Source organism: Notolepis coatsorum, assembly GCF_963971535.1.
Source record: "Notolepis coatsorum genome assembly, chromosome: 17".
Taxonomy (NCBI): domain Eukaryota; kingdom Metazoa; phylum Chordata; class Actinopteri; order Aulopiformes; family Paralepididae; genus Notolepis; species Notolepis coatsorum.
The window spans coordinates 103,231,832-103,256,486 of record NC_140181.1 but is presented as its reverse complement, the minus strand read 5'-3'; the positions used below and the strand labels follow the sequence as shown (position 1 = coordinate 103,256,486).

General features: G+C 44.5%; 1 protein-coding gene across 2 annotated transcripts in view; it reads right to left on the bottom strand.

The window, feature by feature from the left end:
• Nucleotides 1–1,205: 1,205 nt before the first annotated feature.
• LOC311244288 (sodium-coupled neutral amino acid transporter 3-like) overlaps nucleotides 1,206–24,655 on the bottom strand; it is a 45,289-nt gene continuing 21,839 nt past the window's right edge. For both annotated transcript variants that reach the window (XM_084333731.1, XM_084333732.1), the window contains exons 7-16: nucleotides 20,473–20,551; nucleotides 19,652–19,746; nucleotides 19,402–19,460; nucleotides 18,478–18,615; nucleotides 17,796–17,875; nucleotides 16,652–16,752; nucleotides 11,097–11,221; nucleotides 9,681–9,825; nucleotides 4,038–4,141; nucleotides 1,206–1,955 (exon numbers count right to left, since the gene is read on the bottom strand). In XM_084333731.1, coding sequence (XP_084189857.1) covers nucleotides 1,851–1,955; nucleotides 4,038–4,141; nucleotides 9,681–9,825; nucleotides 11,097–11,221; nucleotides 16,652–16,752; nucleotides 17,796–17,875; nucleotides 18,478–18,615; nucleotides 19,402–19,460; nucleotides 19,652–19,746; nucleotides 20,473–20,551 — 1,031 coding nt within the window. In that variant the 3' untranslated portion in view covers nucleotides 1,206–1,850. The remainder of the gene's footprint in view (nucleotides 1,956–4,037; nucleotides 4,142–9,680; nucleotides 9,826–11,096; nucleotides 11,222–16,651; nucleotides 16,753–17,795; nucleotides 17,876–18,477; nucleotides 18,616–19,401; nucleotides 19,461–19,651; nucleotides 19,747–20,472; nucleotides 20,552–24,655) is intronic.

Here is a 24,655-nt window from a genome sequence, read left to right as displayed (position 1 = left end):
GAAACAACACATTCAACAAAGTAGAAGTCATAGACCGTCCACGTGGTTGACGTGGATATCACAAACAGGGCTCGACATTAACACCCGCCACATGCGGGTAGAATTCGGCAGCGGCGTGTAACTCCGTCACTCTTACCAGCCACTTTGGCGGGTAGACCGTGCAGCCTCACCGTTTTAGAGTCGTAGTGAAGATTCTCTTTCTCTCTCTCGGAACGCAGTGCGCGCTTACTTGCGTCGCACGTAATGAGTCTCTTTCTCTCTCTCTCGGAACGCAGTGCGCGTTTACATGCGTCACACGTAATGAGAGTCTCTTTCTCTCTCTCTCTGAACGCAGTGCACGTTTACTTGCGTCGCACGTAATGAGTCTCTTTCTCTCTCTCTCGGAACGCAGTGCACGTTTACTTGCGTCGCACGTAATGAGATTCTCTTTCTCTCTCTCTCGGAACGCAGTGCACGTTTACTTGCGTCGCACGTAATGAGTCTCTTTCTCTCTCTCTCGGAACGCAGTGCGCGTTTACATGCGTCGCACGTAATGAGAGTCTCTTTCTCTCTCTCTCTCAGAACGCAGTGCACGTTTACTTGCGTCGCACGTAATGAGTCTCTTTCTCTCTCTCTCGGAACGCAGTGCACGTTTACTTGTGTCGCACATAATGAGATTCTCTTTCTCTCTCTCTCAGAACGCAGTGCACGTTTACTTGCGTCGCACGTAATGAGTCTCTTTCTCTCTCTCTCGGAACGCAGTGCGCGTTTACATGCGTCGCACGTAATGAGAGTCTCTTTCTCTCTCTCTCTCAGAACGCAGTGCACGTTTACTTGCGTCGCACGTAATGAGTCTCTTTCTCTCTCTCTCGGAACGCAGTGCACGTTTACTTGTGTCGCACATAATGAGATTCTCTTTCTCTCTCTCTCAGAACGCAGTGCACGTTTACTTGCGTCGCACGTAATGAGTCTCTTTCTCCCTCTCGGAACGCAGTGCGCGTTTACTTGCGTCGCACGTAATGAGTCTCTCTCTGTCTCAAGTAGCCAAACTTTACACTATAAAAATTAACTGGATATTTGGATAGAGTGTGTGTGTGAGATTTTTGGCTGGTGAAAATGCTGAGTGGCTAGTGACTTTGGAAAACCACTAGCCACAGTGGCTGGTGAGCCAAAAAGTTAATGTCAAGCCCTGGTCGGCATAATCCTTACTTTGGATACGGAACAGATTTGGACGAACATGAAACGAAACAGCCATTGAATCAATGGACGGAATGTAACAAAATACACACGTATTCCTTTTTTTTTTCTTCTTTTTTTCATAATAAGACGAGGAGCTAAATGACATTGGCGTTATGCCACAATATCAAAAACGTATTCCCGACTTGCGGGAAAACCTCTTATTCGGAATTGCGGGGAGGTAGATATAAGATTCGTATGAGAATGACTTTGGCAGCGTTGATGGGACTGAACACACTCCAATGCACACATCTTCACAGGGGCCCTGCGTTTAGCTCCACGTCTTCATTCACGGTGTTTCTGTCCGTTGTTCGGCCTGTAAACCTGCCGTTTCTCCCGACGCCTTAGCACCTCCCAAACAATGCCCTCGTTATATCTCCGTGTTCTTCCCAGACCTACCAAATGTCAAATATCTTTGTTTTCTCGCCAGGGAGGGTTCAGGGTTGAGTACCGGGCAGGTTCAGGTTTGGTTGAGTACCGGGCAGGTTCAGGTTTGGTTGAGTACCGGGCAGGTTCAGGTTTGGTTGAGTACTGGGCAGGTTCAGGGGGTTCAGGGTTCAGGGGATGATTTAAACGACCGGGAGAGCGATTGGGTTGGCATTCTGTTCGTTACTTTGTGATCTGTTTCTAGGTGTTCAGTGGCCGCCTCCACTTCTGGACTCTCCGTGCACCCAGTCGATGATGATGAACGACAAGCTCATCAGCATGAAGATGAAGCCCAGAGCAGCGAAGCACGCAGCCTGTGGAGGGGGAGAGAGGGAGGGGGACAGAGGGAGGGAGGCAGAGAGAGGGAGGGGGAGAGGGGGGCGGAGAGGGAGAGAGGGAGGCGGAGAGAGGGAGGCAGAGAGAGGGAGGCGGAGAGAGGGAGGCAGAGAGAGGGAGGGAGACAGAGAGAGGGAGAGGGAGAGAGGGAGGCGGAGAGAGGGAGGCAGAGAGAGGGAGGCGGAGAGAGGGAGGGAGACAGAGGGAGGGAGGCAGAGAGAGGGAGAGGGAGAGAGGGAGGCGGAGAGAGGGAGGCAGAGAGAGGGAGGCGGAGAGAGGGAGGCAGAGAGAGGGAGGCAGAGAGAGGGAGGGAAGGATGGGGAGAGAGGGAAGGATGGGGAGAGAGGGAAGGATGGGGAGAGATGGAGAGACGTTAAAAAAACAAACACATCTGCACCAACGGCAAAACTTTTCAAGCGTCACGTACTTTCAAATGATTGTAAACACAACATAGTACTGTGATATTATTTTTTTTAAATGTTTTATTATGTTTTTGGTAGATATTTTATTGGTTTTGTTACCGGGCAGAGAGGTAGGCTCAGCCCTACTGTAGACATGCTGCTGCTTCCACTCTAAAGCCTCTGGACTCTGTATAATATCATTCTGCCCTCAGATGTATCACCGGTGACAGTTATGGTGCCCATCATTGTATCCTATATGATAAGGCTGGGTGGTCCTCTCTGGCAGAGAGACATAACTGGCATTGGTATCCGTTTCTGTAAAAGGCCATTATTGGTGATCTCACACTAGGGGCTGTCACATTATTTTAGATTTTCAAAATTAATTTAGAATTTACATAAAAACACGAGATTCGAACGTGAACGGAGAAATTCGAATTTGAAAAAAATATATATACAAAAAAAATAATATAATAATAATAACTTTTAAAAATAAGGATACCGGTAAAACACGTATTCCAAAATATTGGTGATCTGCCACCCCACATCACTTGATTGCTGGACTGGAACTCTGGACCTCATCATACTCACTCTGGTGATTAGCTTTTACACTTAAGGGTATATCCTATATAAGACAATTAACTAAAATGTGATTTCATTGGATGTGCACTGACAACTAATGCTTGTATATCTTATCGTGTGTTGTCATGTTTGTTTATGTGTTTGTTTAAAAAATAATACAAAAAAATACAAAAAAAAAATAAAGATTGAATGAATGATCTTAAAGATTTTCATACATTCATTGTACATATTTCTATGCCTGGATGATAAACTCTGACAGACAGTGACAAGCTGGTAATCTTTGGCTGGTAAGTTTGTCACCTACTGAAGCGGTAGATAAGCGCACAGCACAGTCTTTACGAGGTGCTGGTGTTGGCAGCAAAGAACACAGTCAAAGTATCTCCATATACTGTAGTTCCAACTGTCAAACGTCTCAGTCCAAAGAGGAAGTAACCTAACCGCTGCTATTTATACCGGGCTTCCCACAGACATTGCTAAATGAAATTCAAGGACTTTCAAGTACTTTCCCAGCACTATTTTTTATTTTAAAAGGGCATTTAAAAGGATACAATTCACTTTTTATTGAATTTTTTTTTTTTTAAATGTATTCTATTTTATGTCTACATTACTGCCGTTAAGCAATCCTTGTATAAAAGGTGCTCTACAAATAGTTTATTATTATTATTATTAATAATAAACTAAAGTCCTGTCCTTCCTATTAGTACTCATGTGTGCCTTGTATACTCATTGTACTCGATGCTAAAAAAGAAATCCTTATTTTTAGCATTCGCTTGTACAGTATTTAAGTTGTTTAATCTTCAGTTAAGTATTGTGTGATCTGTGTGGTTTTGTGTGAAGGGCCGACTAGCAAACTAAGATTTTAAATTGTACGGCAAACTGTGTGTTTAACTGTGCACATGAATGAATGAATGAAAACTTTATTGAACATATTGCAGAATGGGTACAATACAGTACGGCTCAATACACTCAATTGTTAAGGGGATGCAGACCAGAGAAAGACGTTTGTCTTGTTTACGTCAGGGTCCCCCATTTTCAATTCATAGTGAAATAAACATGACGATAAAGAATCTTGAATGTCACCTGAATCTTGGGTCTGGACAACAACGGCTCCTGCTCTTCAGGGATGATCCGGACGTAGAAGATTCCGGGGAGGATGAAGATGAGGCTCGGGGCCGACGTGGCTCCTGGAGACGGGGAGGAGAGAAGGGACGAGACCAGGTGAGCACACAGCCAGACGTACGGATGGACGAGACCAGGTGAGCAGCACACAGCCAGACGTACGGACGAGACCAGGTGAGCAGCACACAGCCAGACGTACGGATGGACGAGACCAGGTGAGCACACAGCCAGACGTACGGACGAGACCAGGTGAGCACACAGCCAGACATACGGACGGACGAGACCAGGTGAGCAGCACACAGCCAGACATACGGACGGACGAGACCAGGTGAGCACACAGCCAGACGTACGGACGAGACCAGGTGAGCAGCACACAGCCAGACGTACGGACGAGACCAGGTGAGCACACAGCCAGACGTACGGACGAGACCAGGTGAGCAGCACACAGCCAGACGTACGGACGAGACCAGGTGAGCACACAGCCAGACGTACGGACGAGACCAGGTGAGCAGCACACAGCCAGACGAGACCAGGTGAGCAGCACACAGCCAGACGTACGGACGAGACCAGGTGAGCAGCACACAGCCAGACGTACGGACGAGACCAGGTGAGCACACAGCCAGACGTACAGACGAGACCAGGTGAGCACACAGCCAGACGTACGGACGAGACCAGGTGAGCAGCACACAGCCAGACGTACGGACGAGACCAGGTGAGCACACAGCCAGACGTACGGACGAGACCAGGTGAGCAGCACACAGCCAGACGTACAGACGAGACCAGGTGAGCAGCACACAGCCAGACATACAGACGAGACCAGGTGAGCAGCACACAGCCAGACGTACGGACGAGACCAGGGCCCTCATTCATCAATAGTGTGCGTAGAACATTTCTATTTCCACACGTAAGCACGGAATGTAGAACTAGTGTACGCACAGGGAAGTCGGGATTCATCACACGGTGCGTACGCAGGCTCTATGCCCCTCCGTGTTGATGAATACCACTTTGTTCTACCGTCGATGCTCGTGCATGATTATCCATATATGGTCATGAAAATGAGGAAACACCCCCCATGGGATGTGAAATAATGGACTGACCCGAGCGGAACCCTGAGAAACTCCACGAAGATTGTTCACTGCTGTCGAACCAAGAAGACACTATCGCGTATTATGGGATAAATAATAAAAGGCGGACTTGTAAACGGTGATGTCAGATATCAACAGCTCCCTAAGACCATTGCTGCAATTCTGCCTGGACAGCTCAGAATACTAATAAAGACCGTTCGTTGACCACTGTTTGGCGTTGGTTGTGTGTCATTATAACCGTGCTGTAATATGAATGCCTTTATTAGTTGTGTTCGATTGGCTATATGATTTTTAGAGGCATCTATTTTGTTGTCGGCTAATAAAGACCGCGCTGGAATATGACTGCCTTTTCCCGTGTTGTTTGATTGATACCCAGGGATTAAAGTTCTCCTCAATTCTATTCCAAATCGCGATGGATCTCCCGTCAATTTTCTACCTGCTGCATATGATTTCTAGAGGCATACTACAATCTATTTTGATGTCAGTATTGGGTAGCCTATATAAACAATAATAGAGAGCATATACAAGAACAATGAATCTCACTGCATGTATGATGTAGGCATGCCTTTCAATACATGAACTTGAATTCCATCATGTTTGTGTGCGGGACTCACAAGGCTGTTGTCACAATGGGTGGTACCGGTACAGTAATAATTACAGTCCACACAATATCACGATCCATGCCATAGCCTATGTTCTATTAGGACATGATCTGTGACGACAAATGTTCTAGAATGTTTGATTAAGATATCATACTCTGACAGCATGCCTATGAGCAACAAAAACGCGAACTTGAATCCCATCATATACATAGTCTGTCCACTATCTGCATGGTGTCATTGCAATGCGTTTTCTATTCTTTCTTATACAGTAAAAAGGGGGAAGAACACTATATTCATATGACTTATTCTGCTTACAGCTTCGAAATTCCACTTGTTTCGTTTAACGTAAAGCCTTTTAAATATAATCAAAACGTTCCAGTGTTTCGGCGGTCTGTGCGCAAAATAATAACGAGTTGAGCTTTATGATTTATGATGAATTGAAAATGGGGGACCCTGATGTAAACAAGACGAAAGTTGGTCTGCATCCCCAATTAACAATTGTATGTACTGAGCTGTACTGTACTCATTCTGCAATCTGTTAATAAACTTTTCAATCAATCAATCAAGCTACGCGGAGCGCAGTCAGTCAGTAGCCTACACCCCGTATATTCCGATAACGCTATATAAACCATGCTGCATTCATTCTGAGAGAAAGATCTATTATTCCAAATGCTATTTATAGGGTTTTGACCATAATTACACTACTGTTGCTATTTTACAATGAACTATAATGAACTACGGTTCGTACAGAACATGCCAGTGTTATTATGCACAGAAGCTCATTTCCTTGTTGTAATAATATATTCTACCACTGGGCGTCAGGTAAGTGTGGTCTGACCTGTGCGTAGATGTAAGCACGGAGTCAAGTTCAAATCGAAATTGATGAATCCCACTCTTTGCTTAGAAATGATCGTACGCACAGGGTAAGCACAGATCTGTGCGTAGAACACGTTGATGAATGAGGGCCCAGGTGAGCAGCACACAGCCAGACGTACGGACGAGACCAGGGCCCTCATTCATCAACGTGTTCTACGCACAGATCTGTGCTTACCCTGTGCGTACGATCATTTCTAAGCAAAGAGTGGGATTCATCAATTTCGATTTGAACTTGACTCCGTGCTTACATCTACGCACAGTTCAGACCTGGCGTACCTAGCGCCCAGTGGTAGAATATATTATTACAACAAGGAAATGAGCTTCTGTGCATAATAACACTGGCATGTTATACGAACCGTAGTTCATTATAGTTCATTGTAAAATAGCAACAGTAGTGTAATTATGGTCAAAACCCTATAAATAGCATTTGGAATAATAGATCTTTCTCTCAGAATGAATGCAGCATGGTTTATATAGCGTTATCGGAATATACGGGGTGTAGGCTACTGACTGACTGCACTCCGCGTAGCTTGATTGATTGATTGATTGAAAAGTTTATTAACAGATTGCAGAATGGGTACAGTACAGTACAGCTCAGTACATACAATTGTTAATTGGGGATGCAGACCAACTTTCGTCTTGTTTACATCAGGGTCCCCCATTTTCAATTCATCATAAATCATAAAGCTCAACTCGTTATTATTCTGCGCAGACCGCAGAAACACGGGAACGTTTTGATTATATTTAAAAGGCTTTACGTTAAACGAAACAAGTGGAACTTCGAAGCTGTAAGCAGAATACAAGTCATATGAATATAGTGTTCTTCCCCCTTTTTACTGTATAAGAAAGAATAGAAAACGCATTGCAATGACACTATAGTGGACAGACTATGTATATGATGGAATTCAAGTTCATGTATTGAAAGGCAGGCTATCATACATGCAGTGAGATTCATTGTTCTTGTATATGCTCTCGTATTATATTGTTTATATAGGCTACCCAATACTGACATCAAAATAGATTGTAGTATGCCTCTAGAAATCATATGCAGCTGCAGCAGGTAGAAAATTGACGGGAGATCCATCGCGATTTGGAATAAAATTGAGGAGAACTTTAATCCCTGGGGTATTAATCAAACAACACGGGAAAAGGCAGTCATATTCCAGCGCGGTCTTTATTAGCCGACAACAAAATAGATGCATCTAAAAATCATATAGCCAATCGAACACAACTAATAAAGGCATTCATATTACAGCACGGTTATAATGACACACAACCAACGCCAAACAGTGGTCAACGAACGGTCTTTATTAGTATTTTGAGCTGTCCAGGCAGAATTGCAGCAATGGTCTTAGGGAGCCGTTGATATCTGACATCACCGTTTACGAGTCCGCCTTTTATTTATCCCACAATACGCGATAGTGTCTTCTTGGTTCGACAGCAGTGAACAATCTTCGTGGAGTTTCTCAGGGTTCCGCTCGGGTCCGTCCATTATTTCACATCCCATGGGGGGTGTTTCCTCATTTTCATGACCATATATGGATAATCATGCACGAGCATTGACGGTAGAACAAAGTGGTATTCATCAACACGGAGGACCATAGAGCCTGCGTACGCACGTGTGATGAATGCCGACTTCCCTGTGCGTACGCTAGTTCTACATTCCGTGCTTACGTGTGGAAGTAGGTCAAGTTCTACGTCCACGTTGATGAATGAGGGCCCAGGTGAGCACACAGCCAGACGTACGGACGAGACCAGGTGAGCACACAGCCAGACGTACGGACGAGACCAGGTGAGCAGCACACAGCCAGACGTACGGACGAGACCAGGTGAGCACACAGCCAGACGTACGGACGAGACCAGGTGAGCAGCACACAGCCAGACGTACGGACGTACGAGACCAGGTGAGCAGCACACAGCCAGACGTACGGACGGACGAGACCAGGTGAGCAGCACACACAGGGTTCTTACACATTTTCCAAAGCAAAATTCAAGCACCTTTCAATCATTTTCAAGCTTTTCCAGCATCTTATGCGGCTGTAGTAAATTAAATATACTCAAAATGATCATTTGATTTTGATCATCTGCCCCACACGCTGTTCCATCAGATGGCACACGTAAAAAAAACACTACGGTTCAAGTCAAGCCAAGCCAAGCCAAATCACACGAGTGGCGAGAGAGGACTCCTCTTCATTTTGTGTGATAGGCGAAAGCAATTAGGCTCTCTCCGACTTATTTTATTAATTTATCTAAAAACCAAACTATTCAGTCAGTCAGATAGCTATTTATTATGAAAGTATACAGTGCAATTACAATTTCAATAACTTTCCAGCACTTTATACACAATTCAAGCACTTTTCAAACCTTGAAAACACCACATTGAAATACAAGCATTTTCAAGGATTTCCAGCACCCGTACAAACCCTGCACACAGCCAGACATCACACGCGGTTCAACTGCACGATTAATCGAGAAGAAAAATTGCAATCTCGATTCATAGACCAATCTCGAGACCTATACGATCTCATTTCTAAACCATGACGATTTTTTATATTTTTTTTTACAATATATATTTTTTTTAAACTTTTTACTTAACTTTTTTAAATGATCGAGATAATCGTGATCTCAATTCTTACAGAGAAAAGTCGTGATTCACATTTTAGCAAGAATCGTGCAGCCCTAGTTCACACAGGGTACAATAAGACATCACATGTGGTTCACACAGGGAGCAAGACATCACATGTGGTTCACACAGGGTACAATAAGACATCACATGTGGTTCACACAGGGAGCAAGACATCACATGTGGTTCACACAGGGAGCAAGACATCACATGTGGTTCACACAGGGAGCAACAAGACATCACATGTGGTTCACACAGGGAGCAAGACATCACATGTGGTTCACACAGGGAGCAAGACATCACATGTGGTTCACACAGGGAGCAAGACATCACATGTGGTTCACACAGGGAGCAAGACATCACATGTGGTTCACACAGGGATATGAGTGATCATGGCTGGATTGGAGACTCTACGTACCGATGAGGCCGAAGATGTCTCTGATGGACGGGATGAAGATGACCAGCAGGTTGACGATGATGAGGAGGCAAATCGCAATGCAGATGTGTCTGGCCCAGTGGAACGGCTTGTCGGGGAAGAGGATCTGCATCAGAGCTCTGCGGATCTGGGGGGGGGGGGGGATGAGGAGTGAGGATGAGGAGGGGATGAGGAGGACAGGAGTGAGGAGGAGATGAGGATGAGGAGGACAGGAGTGAGGATGAGGAGGACAGGAGTGAGGAGGGGATGAGGAGGACAGGAGTGAGGAGGGGATGAGGATGAGGAGGACAGGAGTGAGGAGGAGATGAGGATGAGGAGGACAGGAGTGAGGAGGGGATGAGGAGGACAGGAGTGAGGAGGGGATGAGGACAGGAGTGAGGAGGGGATGAGGAGGACAGGAGTGAGGAGGGGATGAGGAGGACAGGAGTGAGGAGGGGATGAGGAGGACAGGAGTGAGGAGGGGATGAGGAGGACAGGAGTGAGGAGGGGATGAGTGAGGAGGGGATGAGGATGAGGAGGACAGGAGTGAGGAGGGGATGAGGATGAGGAGGACAGGAGTGTAGCAGGTTTTTAACTCCGGTTCTGCTCAATACTTTTGACACAAAGGGCCAAACTGCAACACGGTGCTTTGGGCCAAATAATGCACTGGACGACGTTGATAATTGGATAAATGTAACAAGAAATAACAGTGTCACTGATGGATACATCTTGATATTTGTCTAGTGTGTTCATTAGATGGGTGAAATCCTCTTTCAGTGCCTCTGTGCCCGTTATCTTAGGCAGTTAGCCTCTCCGGTATGCGCGCCATTAGCGTTAGCCACGCTTCTAGGCCTCTTTGCTTTTGGAAAGAATGATTTAAATTATTATTATTCTTTTTTTGCATTCGACTAAGAGGTTGGCAGTCGACTACGGCTCCTTTCGATCACTTAGTCGACCAGTCGAGGTCGGCCCTACAAGACATGAACACAACCAGAGAGCAGTGGGCGTTGTGGCGGCAGCTCTCGGCTCTCTCTCTCTCTCTACATCAGGTAATTCTTATGTACCGCGGTAATGTCTCTTTAGTGGAAATGCGATGACGGGATACTCCCTCCCTCCCTCAGAAACTCCCCCACACTCCCCACCTTCAAATCCTGCCTCAAAACCCACCTGTTCTCCCTAGCCTTCAACCTTCCCCACCCATAACCCCCCCCCCCCGCCCCCTCCAACCTGTTTGGATGTTTGTTACTGTGGCTTTATGTTTCTGTGTATCTCATGCTGTTTCCCTGTTTCCCCCGTGGTCTTATGTTCCTTTTTTGTTTCTTTGTTTCTCTGCCTACTGTCAGCGACTTCGGGTTCTTGAGAAGCGCTATACAAATAAAATGAATTATTATTATTATTATTATTTATGTTTGGTCTCACCGGGAAGAGCACGACGGGCACGGTGAGCGTGACGGCCACCAGCACGGCCAGACGCACGCAGAGGATCAGCGTGTCCAGGGGGTCCACGATGTTGTAGGTGCGCAGCAGCTCCGGCTGCACTTCGCCTGGACAGAGAAGAAGAACAAGAGGCTTCCGGGGTCAGACACTGCTCACAGGCCTACATCAGGGTTCGCACAAGGTCCTTAAAGTGCTTAAAGCTAAATGTAAATGTAAAGCGCTTGATTTGACAAAGTCAAGGCCTGGAATTCCTGGAATTCCTTGAATACAGCCAATTTTTTAACAAGGTGCTTAAAAAGTCATTGAAATTCAAATCAACCATTTCCATGATAAAAAAATTCTGAATACATATTTTTTTATTTAAAGTATCTAATTGTCGGAAATTGGTTTTTAAGCCATAAATATTGGATCAGATTTGTTTTCTATACAAAACAACATTTTAAAAGTGAATTGTGAATTGTATCCTTTTTAAATGAAAAATAGTGCTTGGAAAAGTCTGTGAAAGTCCTTGAATCTCACGTTGCAATATCTGTGGGAACCCTGCTACTGTACACAGTGGAATGTTTGGTGCGTTGCTAGGCAACAGCTATGACCGACACGTTTTTGCAACCGCTCCTCTGAACCAGCACCTGTATCTGCCTGACCGCTCCTCTACACCAGCACCTGTATCTGCCTGACCGCTCCTCTACACCAGCACCTGCCTGACCGCTCCTCTACACCAGCACCTGTATCTGCCTGACCGCTCCTCTACACCAGCACCTGTATCTGCCTGACCGCTCCTCTACACCAGCACCTGTATCTGCCTGACCGCTCCTCTGCACCAGCACCTGTATCTGCCTGACCGCTCCTCTACACCAGCACCTGTATCTGCCTGACCGCTCCTCTGCACCAGCACCTGTATCTGCCTGACCGCTCCTCTACACCAGCACCTGTATCTGCCTGACCGCTCCTCTGAACCAGCACCTGTATCTGCCTGACCGCTCCTCTGCACCAGCACCTGTATCTGCCTGACCGCTCCTCTACACCAGCACCTGTATCTGCCTGACCGCTCCTCTACACCAGCACCTGTATCTGCCTGACCGCTCCTCTGCACCAGCACCTGTATCTGCCTGACCGCTCCTCTACACCAGCACCTGTATCTGCCTGACCGCTCCTCTGAACCAGCACCTGTATCTGCCTGACCGCTCCTCTACACCAGCACCTGTATCTGCCTGACCGCTCCTCTACACCAGCACCTGTATCTGCCTGACCGCTCCTCTGAACCAGCACCTGTATCTGCCTGACCGCTCCTCTACACCAGCACCTGTATCTGCCTGACCGCTCCTCTACACCAGCACCTGTATCTGCCTGACCGCTCCTCTACACCAGCACCTGTATCTGCCTGCCTGCCTGCTGGGGCTGTTTTGTTTTGCTCCGTTTGTCTAAGTTGACCATGTTTTAATCTTATCGTATTTCTTTTACCCCCCTGAAAAGGCTGTGCCTTTTGCCAGGTTGTCCATTGTAAATAAGAATTTGTTCTTAACACATTGACCGCCGGGGGTTGTGCCCATCTCATACCCCTCTCTGCCACCGTTAAAAGCCTATTGGAGATGTTTACCTTCTTTGCAGGGCTATAACTTTTTAAATTGTATTGCTATATTGACATTACTATGGCCCATTCAACATCGATTATCTATCGTTCAGTATGTGGGAACGTTATACTTTTTCATTCATACATTGTTGTGTTAATACCTTTGAGAATATACATTAAGTACCGTATGTTTTTAATCTTTTCTGCTGTAATTCCAAAAACGCTAGTTATAGGCCCTGAAGCATATGATAGATTATCGATTGGCGTTTCTTTCCCATACACGCTATATAAAAAAATTCAAATGCATATGATCGGTATACATTATGCTTCATCATGCGTGGAGGAAAGGGGGGGGGGGGGTGGGGGGGGTCGTTTATAATTCCTTGATCATCAGTAACGGCTTTATGTAGTATGGGTGGATATATTGATCAGATGGTTTGCAAACAAGGAAATGCACAATCGGGTTGAAAATAACGTTAGTGTCCTCTTACCGTGCGCCAATGATACTGGAGGAGAAAGCTCCCAATTATTCGTCTGCGATCGCCTAGATCCATTTCCGGTTTGTATGGCGCAATAAACGCCGAAATCACATCGATTATTAAGTTTAGAAAGCGATCCATATGTACTATAGTGTCTGTCAGGAGTCCCGTAGCGAGATGTGACTGCCGGAGGAATTTCCTTGACGCACCGATGACAACATCCGGTTTTGGCGAGAGTGTAACTCAGCTGATAGAGTTGTACCCTTCCTGATGACTTGTCGTACAGAACTTATAAGTCGCTTTGGATAAAAGCATCAGCTAAATGACTAAATGTAAATGTAACGCACCCGACCATCCACCAGGCGGCGGTATTGAGCCGTTGCAGTCCCATCTAGGGTCCCGCTAGGGCATCGGGGGTTGGGTGGATGAATTATGAATGCCATGGCGAAAAAATTAAATATTGATCTCAAAAACGCTGTACAGCGATGTTGGCGGTCAACGCATGGCGGGCAATAATGCTGAAAAGCGATTTTGGCGACCAATGTGTTAATGACTTACCTGGTTAAAAAAATTATTATAATAATAAAAAGTAAGGCTGTCAAAGTTAACGCGTTATTAGCGCATTAACACACAATTCTTTTAACGCCACTATTTTTTTTATAACGCAAGTGTATTATTGATACTCATTGATACTATGTTTGCTTCTGACTCAACGTGTGTGTGTGTGAGAGATAGAGATAGAGAGAAAGAGAGAGGGGGGGGGGGGTGAGAGAGATGAGGAAGGGGCAAGAGAGAAAGAGAGGTGAGAGAGTGTGTGTGTGTGTGAGAGAGAGGTGGGGGCGGGGGTGTGAGTCCTCAGCCCTTGTGTGGGTGAATGTAACAAGTTCCTAACGTTTTCTTTCCCCTATTATTTCATGCACACTTTATTCATTGTTTTAAATTATTATTTTCTTTTAAGTTATTTTGTGCATCACTCTGTTTTGAATTTGATGCAATTTGTGATAAATGGCTGCATAAAGCAAGCATTTGTTGACATGTTGATAAGAGTATTAAAACTAGAAAAATATCAGTTTAAGGTAGATTTATAACAGATAAGAAATATGCGATTAATTTGTGATTAATCACGAGTTAACTATGGACAATCATGCGATTAATCAGATTAAATATTTTAATCGATTGACAGCCTTAACTCAATCAGTGCCACCCACGTAATATTACGTGATTGCCCGACAACCGTTGGGTGCCAGACCACGTAATATTACGTGTTTGGTTAATTTTTCATTTTTTTCGATTTTAATATCCTATTTAATGCCAGGGACCTGTATGTTGCCGCTGGTATGTCACCTCCTGGTTTGGGAATAGCACTGCACAAGACCGAAGCAGACTACAAAGAGTGACACGTTCAGCCGAACGCACAATTGGAGGGGGGCTCCCCACCCTCCAGAACATTTACAACAAGCGGTGCAGGGGCAAGGCTAAGAGAATCATTAAGGACTCCAGTCACCCGAACAACTGCCTCTTTGAACTGCTGCGGTCAGGCAAGCGATACCGGAGTCTCAAGGCGAGCACAGAAAGACTCAGAAGAAGCTTCTATCCCCAGGCCATCAGGCTGCTCAACGAACAATGAACACTACACAACAACCATCAAACGCACATAGCACACACATCCACACGCACACACTCACTTTAAACAAACACACTGTAGCACCCACTCCCCACACTTTATATTTATTGATAAAGGATTGCACTACAACTCGTACACCTTACTGTAAATTGTACCTAAATTGTACCTCATCCCATTCTGCTTGCACTATATAGTATTGTATATTAGTACACTGCATAGTATTGTATATTATATGGTAACTCAGTTACGTCTATTCTGCATCGAACATTGTACATATGTCTATACTGAACACTGTGACCTCATTTTCTACTTCTAATTTACATGCTATACTATGTTATTTGATACTTATCTTGTCTAGCACAGTCTCTGGAGCGTAACAGTAAGAAGCATTTTGTATGAAAGTATTCTGTACTTCTGTATGACAACTATTAAAGAAACTTGAACTTGAAACTTGAAACTAGAAGCCCTACTGCGACGCAGAGGGTGCAGTACCGGCCAGATTCTCCCAGGTGGCGGTATCGAGCTGCAGTAAACCTTGGTCCAGACCCTTGTGTTACACTGTAAGGTCTCCGGGCGCAGATTTTTACCAGACGGCAAGGCTATAGGTTCAATCGGTCGCATCCAAACGTCTACGGGACATCCGATGCATATGCTGTGATTGATTATGCCATGGCCCTAATCGACATTGGATGTACCAGATGGCGATCAAACAATTGGAATATTATTTTTGGAATACTCCCGATCACAGGTAAGGGCTATCTGACGTAAATTCTGGCTTGATTGTGCAACGTTTTCATACCGATCCAGCTGATAGCGTTTTTAGCATTCAATACTAATGCCGTTACTGGTAATCAATAATCAGAAACGACTTCCCCGCCCCCCCCCCCCCCCCCCCTTTCATGCATTCATGGTGGAACATAATACCGATCAAAGGCATTTGGATTTTTAACTCTAGCTTGTGTAGGACCGAAATGCCAATCGGTTTTAACGTTATTAGCTTAGCACCTTATAACTAGCCTTGCAGGAATTATCGAAGTCGATGGGTGGTAATCTGGACGTTGTGGACAGCGACTCCTACAGGTCGGTTGGGGACGCCTGCACAGCAGAGACAGGAAATGGCGGGGGTAGTGTGAGCCTCCCACACGTTACACCTCGCCAATGAGAGTCCGCGCTGGCAGGTGAAAAGATGTGACAGGCTGCCTCCTCGTGTACCGGAGGGGACACGTGATGCAAGGCTTCTATCCTCCCTACAACCGGCCAGTGGGGGGCATATGCGAGCAACGTTCAAGACAGGGGAGGGGAGAATTGGCACAATGGAATTGGGATGGGAGAAAAATAGAAAAAGTGGATAAAAAAAAAAAAAAAAAAAAAAAAAGACTACAAGGTGACCCTGAGAAATCCATTTCTCATATCTTTTCATAGATTCCTTTCAGTGGACTTCCTTTTCGGGGTTTTGTTAACATCAAAACACGGCCAAGACGAACAGCCATTATAGGGTTTAGCTAAATAACGCAAATTTCCCACCAAAGTCCCACATTATACTGGCTCCATATATTTTTTCAATTAAAAGTAGTCGTAAAAAGAAGTAAAACCACCTGTAGTCTGTCTGTCAACACCATATTGTTATTGTGGTCAAGTCGAAGCCGATTATGCAATATAAGTACATAATACAGTTTAACAGTTATGTAAACAGTGACAGTCAGACAGTAAGTGAATTAGAGAGACAATAAGTGAGTCAACATAGTAACAATGGTTGAGCCATTGTGAGACAGTTATAGTACCAATAAGTGAGCCATTCAAAACAACACTTAAGACTCTTAACTTGGAAAGAAGAAGTCGACACTTGGGCAAAGCGCCGTCTTACCATAGAAGGTCAGATAACCAAAGAGAGCGGTTATCAGGTACATCACAAACATAGCCAGGATGGAGATGTTGGCTATCGTCTGCATGCGCTTCTTGGTAGCACTGGGTGGAGAGGCAAACAGAGAGACTACATTAAACTACATGGGAATCTCATCATACACGTACATCTGTGCATGAATATTATTAGGAACCACACTTTAGATTTAAGGTACCTTCTTAAATCCCGACTTAAGTTTCTATCCACAGGCCATCGGGCTTGTGAACAGCTCCCTCAGCAAGTGCCCCCCCCCCCCCCGACATCAGAGTTTGAAACTGTGACCCCCCCCTTTCATTGGTGTCTTGTCTAAAGTCACTTAAAAAAAATTTATTCTATTTTCTTTTTTGGGCTTTTCTGTATTTTTCACCCATCCCAATTTGCTTGCTATGCCAATTCCCTTCCTGGTCATTGCGCGCATTGCCCCACTGTCGACTTGGGGAGGGTGAAGACTACCACATGCCTCCTCCGATACATGTGGAGTCGCCAGCCGCTTCTTTTGATCCGACAGCGACGAGTTTCACTGGGGGAACGTAACACGTGCGGAGGTTCACACTATTTCCCCCAGATCCCCTCCCTGCTGAACAGGCGCCCCGAGCAACCAGTAGGAGTCGCTGTTTGCAAGGGCCAGGACTCATACCCCACCTGCTTCCCACCTGCTAACACTGCCAATTGTGTTAGTAGGGACGACTGACCAAGCCGGAGGTACCGCTGACAGCTGGATTCAGTCTCTGCGGTGGTAGACGAGTGCTTAGTCCACTGCGCTACCCAGCCGCCCCGTCTAAAGTCACTTTAACTGCTGTGAACCATTGTCACCTCCATATATTTACATTTATATTTGTAAACACTACTGGATCCTACACTGTGAACGGAACATGCAATAATGTTACTCACTTATGCCATGTATCTTTTACCATTTTTTTTTAAAAAATATCCTTATTTTTAGCATTCGCTTGTATTTAAGTTGTTAATTTTTAGTCAAGTATAGTGTGATCTGTGTGATTTTATGTGAAGGGCGGACTAGCAAACTAAGATTTTCATTGTACAGCAAACTGCCTGTTTAACTGTGCACATGACAATAATTCATCTTGAATCTTGAATGCCGACTTACTTCTTCAGCTCTGTGTAGATGGGAAGCACCTCTGGATGACAGACGAAAGCGAAGGCCAGAATTGGGATGGTGTAGGCCGTCTGAAAGACAGAACAAGCCAAAGAGAAGATTAGCATATGAATAAACATTGCATAAAAGATATATCTCGTCATCATGGAACCTCATGACAGGCAAGAGACATAATGCATAATGTAACAAATGTTACGTTAACATTACCTCGCTCCAATACATGCAATTAACACATAGCTGTATTGAGAAGAGGTCAATTTGTCCCCCTCAAAAAAATATAGCTAATATGAAAGACAACCCCCTCCCAGGTAATAATTAAGGGGGTCAAAGCATTTATATCCTTCTTAATTTCAGAGCCTCACTGCATTATATTCCATTATATTTGTGTCAGCGGGTACCTGAATGTAGTCTTTTCCTTTACATAAATAAAGACATTTCCACCATAAGTTAATGCATAAAAGTTCACCAGAATGCAGGAAATTAAGTGTTTGATGCTCAGAGTTTCTTGGGGGGAGGACCACCAGACACACCACTTAAAACGCACCCCCCACCCCAATGTTAAAACCAAACATACGCCCTTGAATTAACATGCACTGTACATTACCGCTTTGCTACCATGCAGTTCACACCTGAAAAGAAAGGATGGGAGCGACGTGTATGTTTGACCTCTGACCTGTGGGTTGACTGTGAATAGCTTGGCCTCACAGGAGTCCTCCTCCGTCTGGTTCATGCTAGTGAAGATCTCCGCTATGGGAGTCTTGTTCATGTAGCCCTCCACAGGGCAGGGGATGTTGAACTTATTGTAGATCACCTGGTGAGACACACCTGCTGGTTAGTGGTTACTAGACAATTCAAGTTAGAAGCACATACTTCTCAAATCACAAACAAATCAATAATCAATTCAATATCAGTTCTAAAACAGAAGCCTCGTTTCCTCATGCGATAGAGTGAATTATCCGCTGGTGAACATTTATACAACAACCTGTCTTCTTTTCCAAGACGGACCTGCAACATTGTCAATCGACTTAATCGACAATAATAAATAAATTAGTAGAAAACCTCATCCTGTTTTATTTATTTTTTATACCCTTCAATTCCTTACATTTATACCAAAAGTCTGTGGAGTACTGATAAGATATTATCAGTTAATATCTTTTAGGGATGTCCGATATTATCGGAAGATATATATGATAAAAATATAGGGAGAGTGGGGGAGGAAATGTCTTCTGTGTTGTTGTTTTTTATTTTTACTTGGTATATTTGGTATTTTGTCATTTAGACTAGAAGTTAGACTAGACTAGAAGTCTTTATTTGTCATGCAGTTTAACACACACACGCAAGATGGGCGACCCACAGGAACACACACACACACACACACACACACACACACACACACACACACACACACACACACACACATGCACTGAGTCGCAGATGAAATGTCTCTGCACTTTTCCCATTTATATTTATTAGTTAAGTTTTGATTTGTAAGTATTTATTATTGTCTTGTCATTATAATTATTATTGTTGTTATTATTAACGTTGATGTTGTTGAAAATTGAAAATAAAAAAAATTGATAAAAAAAAAAAGACTTACTGAAATGAGGAAGAACACCATGCAGGAAAGCGAAAAGCCGCTTGTGTAGCCGAGGTAACCTGAAATTCAACCAGAGCCAGAAAGACATTAATGTACGTTTTTATCATAATCACAGACGGATCGTTTGTGAATATGATTTTCCATTTGGAATATAATAATGGTTAACAAAATATGATCGGTCAAAACTGGACACTGGACAGATGTGGGGGTGTGGGAGTGAATGAGATTATGACAGATGATGAAAACATACCAAGCTGTCTCATGAGTGATAGTGGGAAGATGATGGCAACGCTAACAATAATGATCAAGTAGTCTCCAATCAAGTACCATTCAACATCTTCATCTCTAAAAAAGACAAAGACAGATGGGACAAACGGACAGACAAAGACAGATGGACAGATTGTCAGAACACGCCACACGCCACAACGACACCACTTGCAACGTACGTCGATAAATAGGGATGTTCGATAGTGGCTTTTTTACCGATATACCGATATTGTCCAACTCTTAATTTCCGATACCGATATATGCGGGGTTTCCCCCGCAAAAAAACTGAATAATTTCAGGTAATTAACATTACATATCTCTTGTCGTGGAAACATTATGCATACTTTTGACAATAAATTAAATAAGAATTTGTTCTTACTTGCCTGGGTAAATAAAAGGTAAACATTAGGGATGTCCGATATTATCGGCCGATATCGGCATTAAAATGTGATATCGGAAAATATCGGTATCGGTTTTCAAAAAAAAATTAAATGTTTTTTTATTTTATTTTTTAACATTTCTATAGAAATTATGTCCGATATTATCGGCCTACCGACATTATCAGCCGATATCGGCATTAAAATGTGATATAGGTTGATATCGGTATCGGAAATTAAGAGTTGGACAATATCGGTATAGGTAAAAAAGCCAATATCGAGCATCCCTAGTAAACGTATATATATATTTTTTTAAACCGATACCGATAATTTCCGATATTACATTTTAATGCCAATATCGGCCGATAATATCGGACATCCCTATCGATAACCAATGATTAGAATGGTGCTCGTCCGTCACACTCACCCAATCACGTGTTTGCCGAGGAGAGCTTGTATGACCAGCGGGAGCTCGGACTTCACGATGAAGAGGTAGCTGGACATCGCTGGAAAGAAGAAGACAAAACACACAAACCGTCACGGGTGTGAAGTGTTCGCCAAGGGTCAACGTTCTCGGACCTGCGGTATCAGACAGGGTTCCCACAGACATTGCAAAATAAAATTCAATGACTTTCAAGTACTTTCCCAAGCACTATTTTTCATTTTAAAAAGGACATTTAAAAGAATACAATTCACTTTTAAATGCCGTTTTTTCAGATCCAATATTTATGGCTTAAAACCAATTTCCGACAATTAGTTACACTTTAGATAAAAGAAATTCAATTTATTGATTCAGAACTATTTTATCATGGATGAACAAAACATTCAATGCGAATGGTTGATTTGAATTTCAAGGACTTTTTAAGCTGTTTAAGGAATTCCAGGCCTTGACCTTTTTTTTTAATCAAGCACTTTAAACACTTCAAGGACCTTGTGTGAACCCTGATCAGACGTGTTCAGAGGTGCCGGTGCTGGTGACCAGCGTCGGGGAACTACTGCAAAACTGTAGCAGCGACAACGACAACTGAACCGACAGCGAGTGAAGAGTAACAGTTTCTATGACGTCCATGTCTATAAACATAAGTGAAGAGTAACAGTTTCTATGACGTCCATGTCTATAAACATAAGTGAAGAGTAACAGTTTCTATGACGTCCATGTCTATAAACATAAGTGAAGAGTAACAGTTTCTATGACGTCCATGTCTATAAACATAAGTGAAGAGTAACAGTTTCTATGACGTCCATGTCTATAAACTAGTGCCGTCAATCGATTAAAATATTTAACTCGATTAATCGCATGATTGTCCATAGTTAACTCGCGATTAATCACAAATTAATCGCATTTTTTTCTTTTCTTTTTCTACCACGGATCTTTTTCAAGTTCCAAGTTTTAATACTCTTATCAACATGCGAGTCAACAAATGCTTGCTTTATGCAGCCATTTAACACAAAAGGATGACCCTCATGCATTGCAAATTTGCATCAAATTCAAAACAGAGTGATGCACAAAATAACTGAAAATAATCATTTAAAACAATGAATAAAGTGTGCATGAAATAATGGGGGAAAGAAAACGTTAGGAACTTGTTACATTCACCCACACAAGGGCTGAGTAATCACACCCCCCCCCCCCTCTCTCCCTCACACACTCTCCCAGCTCTCTTTCTCAAGTTCAAGTTCAAGTTCTTTAATAGTTGTCATACAGAAGTACAGAATACTTTCATACAAAATGCTTCTTACTGTTACGCTCCAGAGACTGTGCTAGACAAGATAGTATCAAATAACATAATAACATAATATAGCATGAATTTAGAAGAAGAAAATGAGGTCACAGTGTTCGGTATAGACATATGTACAATGTTCTGAGTTACCATATAATATACAATACACAATACTATACAGTGTACTAATGTACAGTACTATCTAGTGCAAAGCAGAAATGGGATGAGGTACAATTTTAGGTACAATTTACAGTAAGGTGTACGAGTTGTAGTGCAATCCTTCATCCATAAATATAAAGTGTGGGGAGTGGGTGCTACAGTGTGTTTGTTTAAAGTGGGTGTGTGCTATAAGTGTGTGGAGTGGGTGCTACAGTGTGTTTGTTTAAAGTGAGTGTGTGCGTGTGGATGTGTGTGCTATGTGCGTTTGGTGGTTGTTGTTGTGTAGTGTTCATTCATTGTTCGTTTAGCAGCCTGATGGCCTGGGGATAGAAGCTTCTTCTGAGTCTTTCTGTGCTCGCCTTGAGACTCCTGTATCGCTTGCCTGACCGCAGCAGTTCAAAGAGGCAGTTGTTCGGGTGACTGGAGTCTTTAATGATTCTCTTAGCCTTGCCCTTGCAACGCTTGTAGTAAATGTTCTGGAGGGTGGGGAGCCCCCCTCCAATTGTGCGTTCGGCTGAACGTGTCACTCTTTGTAGTCTGCTTTGGTCTTGTGCAGTGCTATTCCCAAACCAGGAGGTGATGTTGCCGGTCAAGATGCTCTCTATTGTACATGAGTAGAAGTTCTTAAGGATCTTCTGGCTGACTTGGAACTTCCTTAGGCGCCTGAGGAAGTAGAGGCGTTGTCGTGCCTTCTTCACAACACTGTTAATGTGTGTGGTCCATGTCAAGTCCTCGGATATGTAGGCTCCGAGGTACTTAAAGCTGTTGACTCTCTCAACCGGTGCCCCGTCGATGCTGAGGGGGCTGTAGTCCTTGACCCCCGACCTCCTGAAGTCCACAATCATCTCCTTTGTTTTGCTGACGTTCAGGGAGAGGCTGTTTTCCTGGCACCATCCCGCCAGGACCTTGACCTCTTCCAGGTAGGCCCTCTCGTCGTTGGCAGAGATCAGGCCCACCACCACTGTGTCATCAGCAAATTTGACGATTGTATTGCTACTCCGCTGAGCCACACAGTCGTGTGTGTACAGGGAGTAGAGGAGGGGACTCAGAACACAGCCCTGGGGGGCCCCTATGTTGAGGGTGATGGATGAGGAGGTGCAGTTGCCTGCTCTCACCACCTGGGGTCTGCCAGTCAGGAAGTCCAAGACCCACTGGCAGAGGTCATAGCCCAAGCCCAGGTCCCTGAGCTTGGCTATGAGTATGGAGGGGACTATGGTATTGAATGCCGAGCTGTAGTCGATGAATAGCATTCTCACATAGTTCCCCTGCCTCTTGTCCAGGTGTGATGCTGCTGTGTGCAGCACATGGGATATGGCGTCCTCCGTGGACCTGTTGGGGCGGTATGCAAATTGCAGGGGGTCCATGTTGATGGGGAGGGAGGAGCAGATGTAGCCCTTTACTAGCTTCTCAAAGCACTTCATGGCTATGGAGGTGAGAGCTACAGGGCGGTAGTCGTTGAGGCAAGCAGGCTTGGATTTTTTGGGTACAGGGATAATAGTGGACTTCTTCAGGCAGGTGGGGATGACAGCCTGTTCTAAGGACAGGTTAAATATGTCAGTGAATACTGGGGCCAGTTGGTCGGCACAGACTTTTAGGACGCGGCCGGGGATGCCGTCTGGACCTGCTGCCTTCCTGATATTCACTTTTTTAAAGGTCCGCCTCACCTCATGCTCTGTTACCCTGAACACTGCGCCTCCATCAGCAGCCGACCCCCCCCCCCCCCCCATTGCCGAGGCTTGTGAGCTGGTGTTGTTATTACCAGCATCAAACCTCGCATAGAAGGTATTGAGGTCATTTGCTAAGGAGATGTCACTGTTCAGTTTGAGGGAGGCGCCTTTGTAGTCTGTAGTTCTCTCTTGCCCCTTCCTCATCTCTCTCACCCCCTCTCTCTATCTCTCTATATCACACACACACACATACACATACACATACACACACACACACACAGTATCAATGAGAGCATCAATAATACACCTGAACGTCTCTGCCTGGCTGGTTGCTGGCTACCTAACGTGGCTAATCGTCCCGGGAGCTAACGTCTGGCTGGTTGCTGGCTATGCACTCGACTGTGAGGGGGAGGAGGAGGGCTCGACTGTGAGGCGGAGGAAGAGGGGCAAGGCGTGCAGTGGCGTCGCGTGGGTAAAATAACAGGGGAAGCCAAAAAAAAATTAAAAAAAAAATTATTAAATATTTTTATTAATGTTTTTTTTTTTTTTTAGTCAAGCAGTCACCATGTACACTACAGTATGGCTCGGCGGCCAGTCAAACTTTCTTTTTATTTATTTAACAGATTGCAGAATGGGTACAATACAGTACGGCTCAATACACACAATTGTATAAGGGGATGCAGACCAGAGAAAAACGTTTGTCTTGTTTACATCAGGGTCATTAATACTGCTGGAGCATTGGTTCATTTTTGGTCCGATTTTTCCTTGCACGATTTTGCGCGCCGCGTGGGAGCAAATTCGAGACACATATTCGGTTGCAAAAAGGTGTCCCACGGTCTCCTCTATGGCCGCGAATATTTCACGCGGATCGGAATCACGGCGCGCCCGTGGGACACTTTTCCGTTTCGGCGAGTTTATTCCACGCTTTCGGTTTTCCTTTTCTAAGCATTTTCGTGTGAATGAGTAAAAGTTGCGGGACGCCCAGATGTTTCCACGATAGAAAGCTCGCGTGGATCCCATAATAGGCTCACTTAATACAGCGCTTTTAAAATCACGCAACATT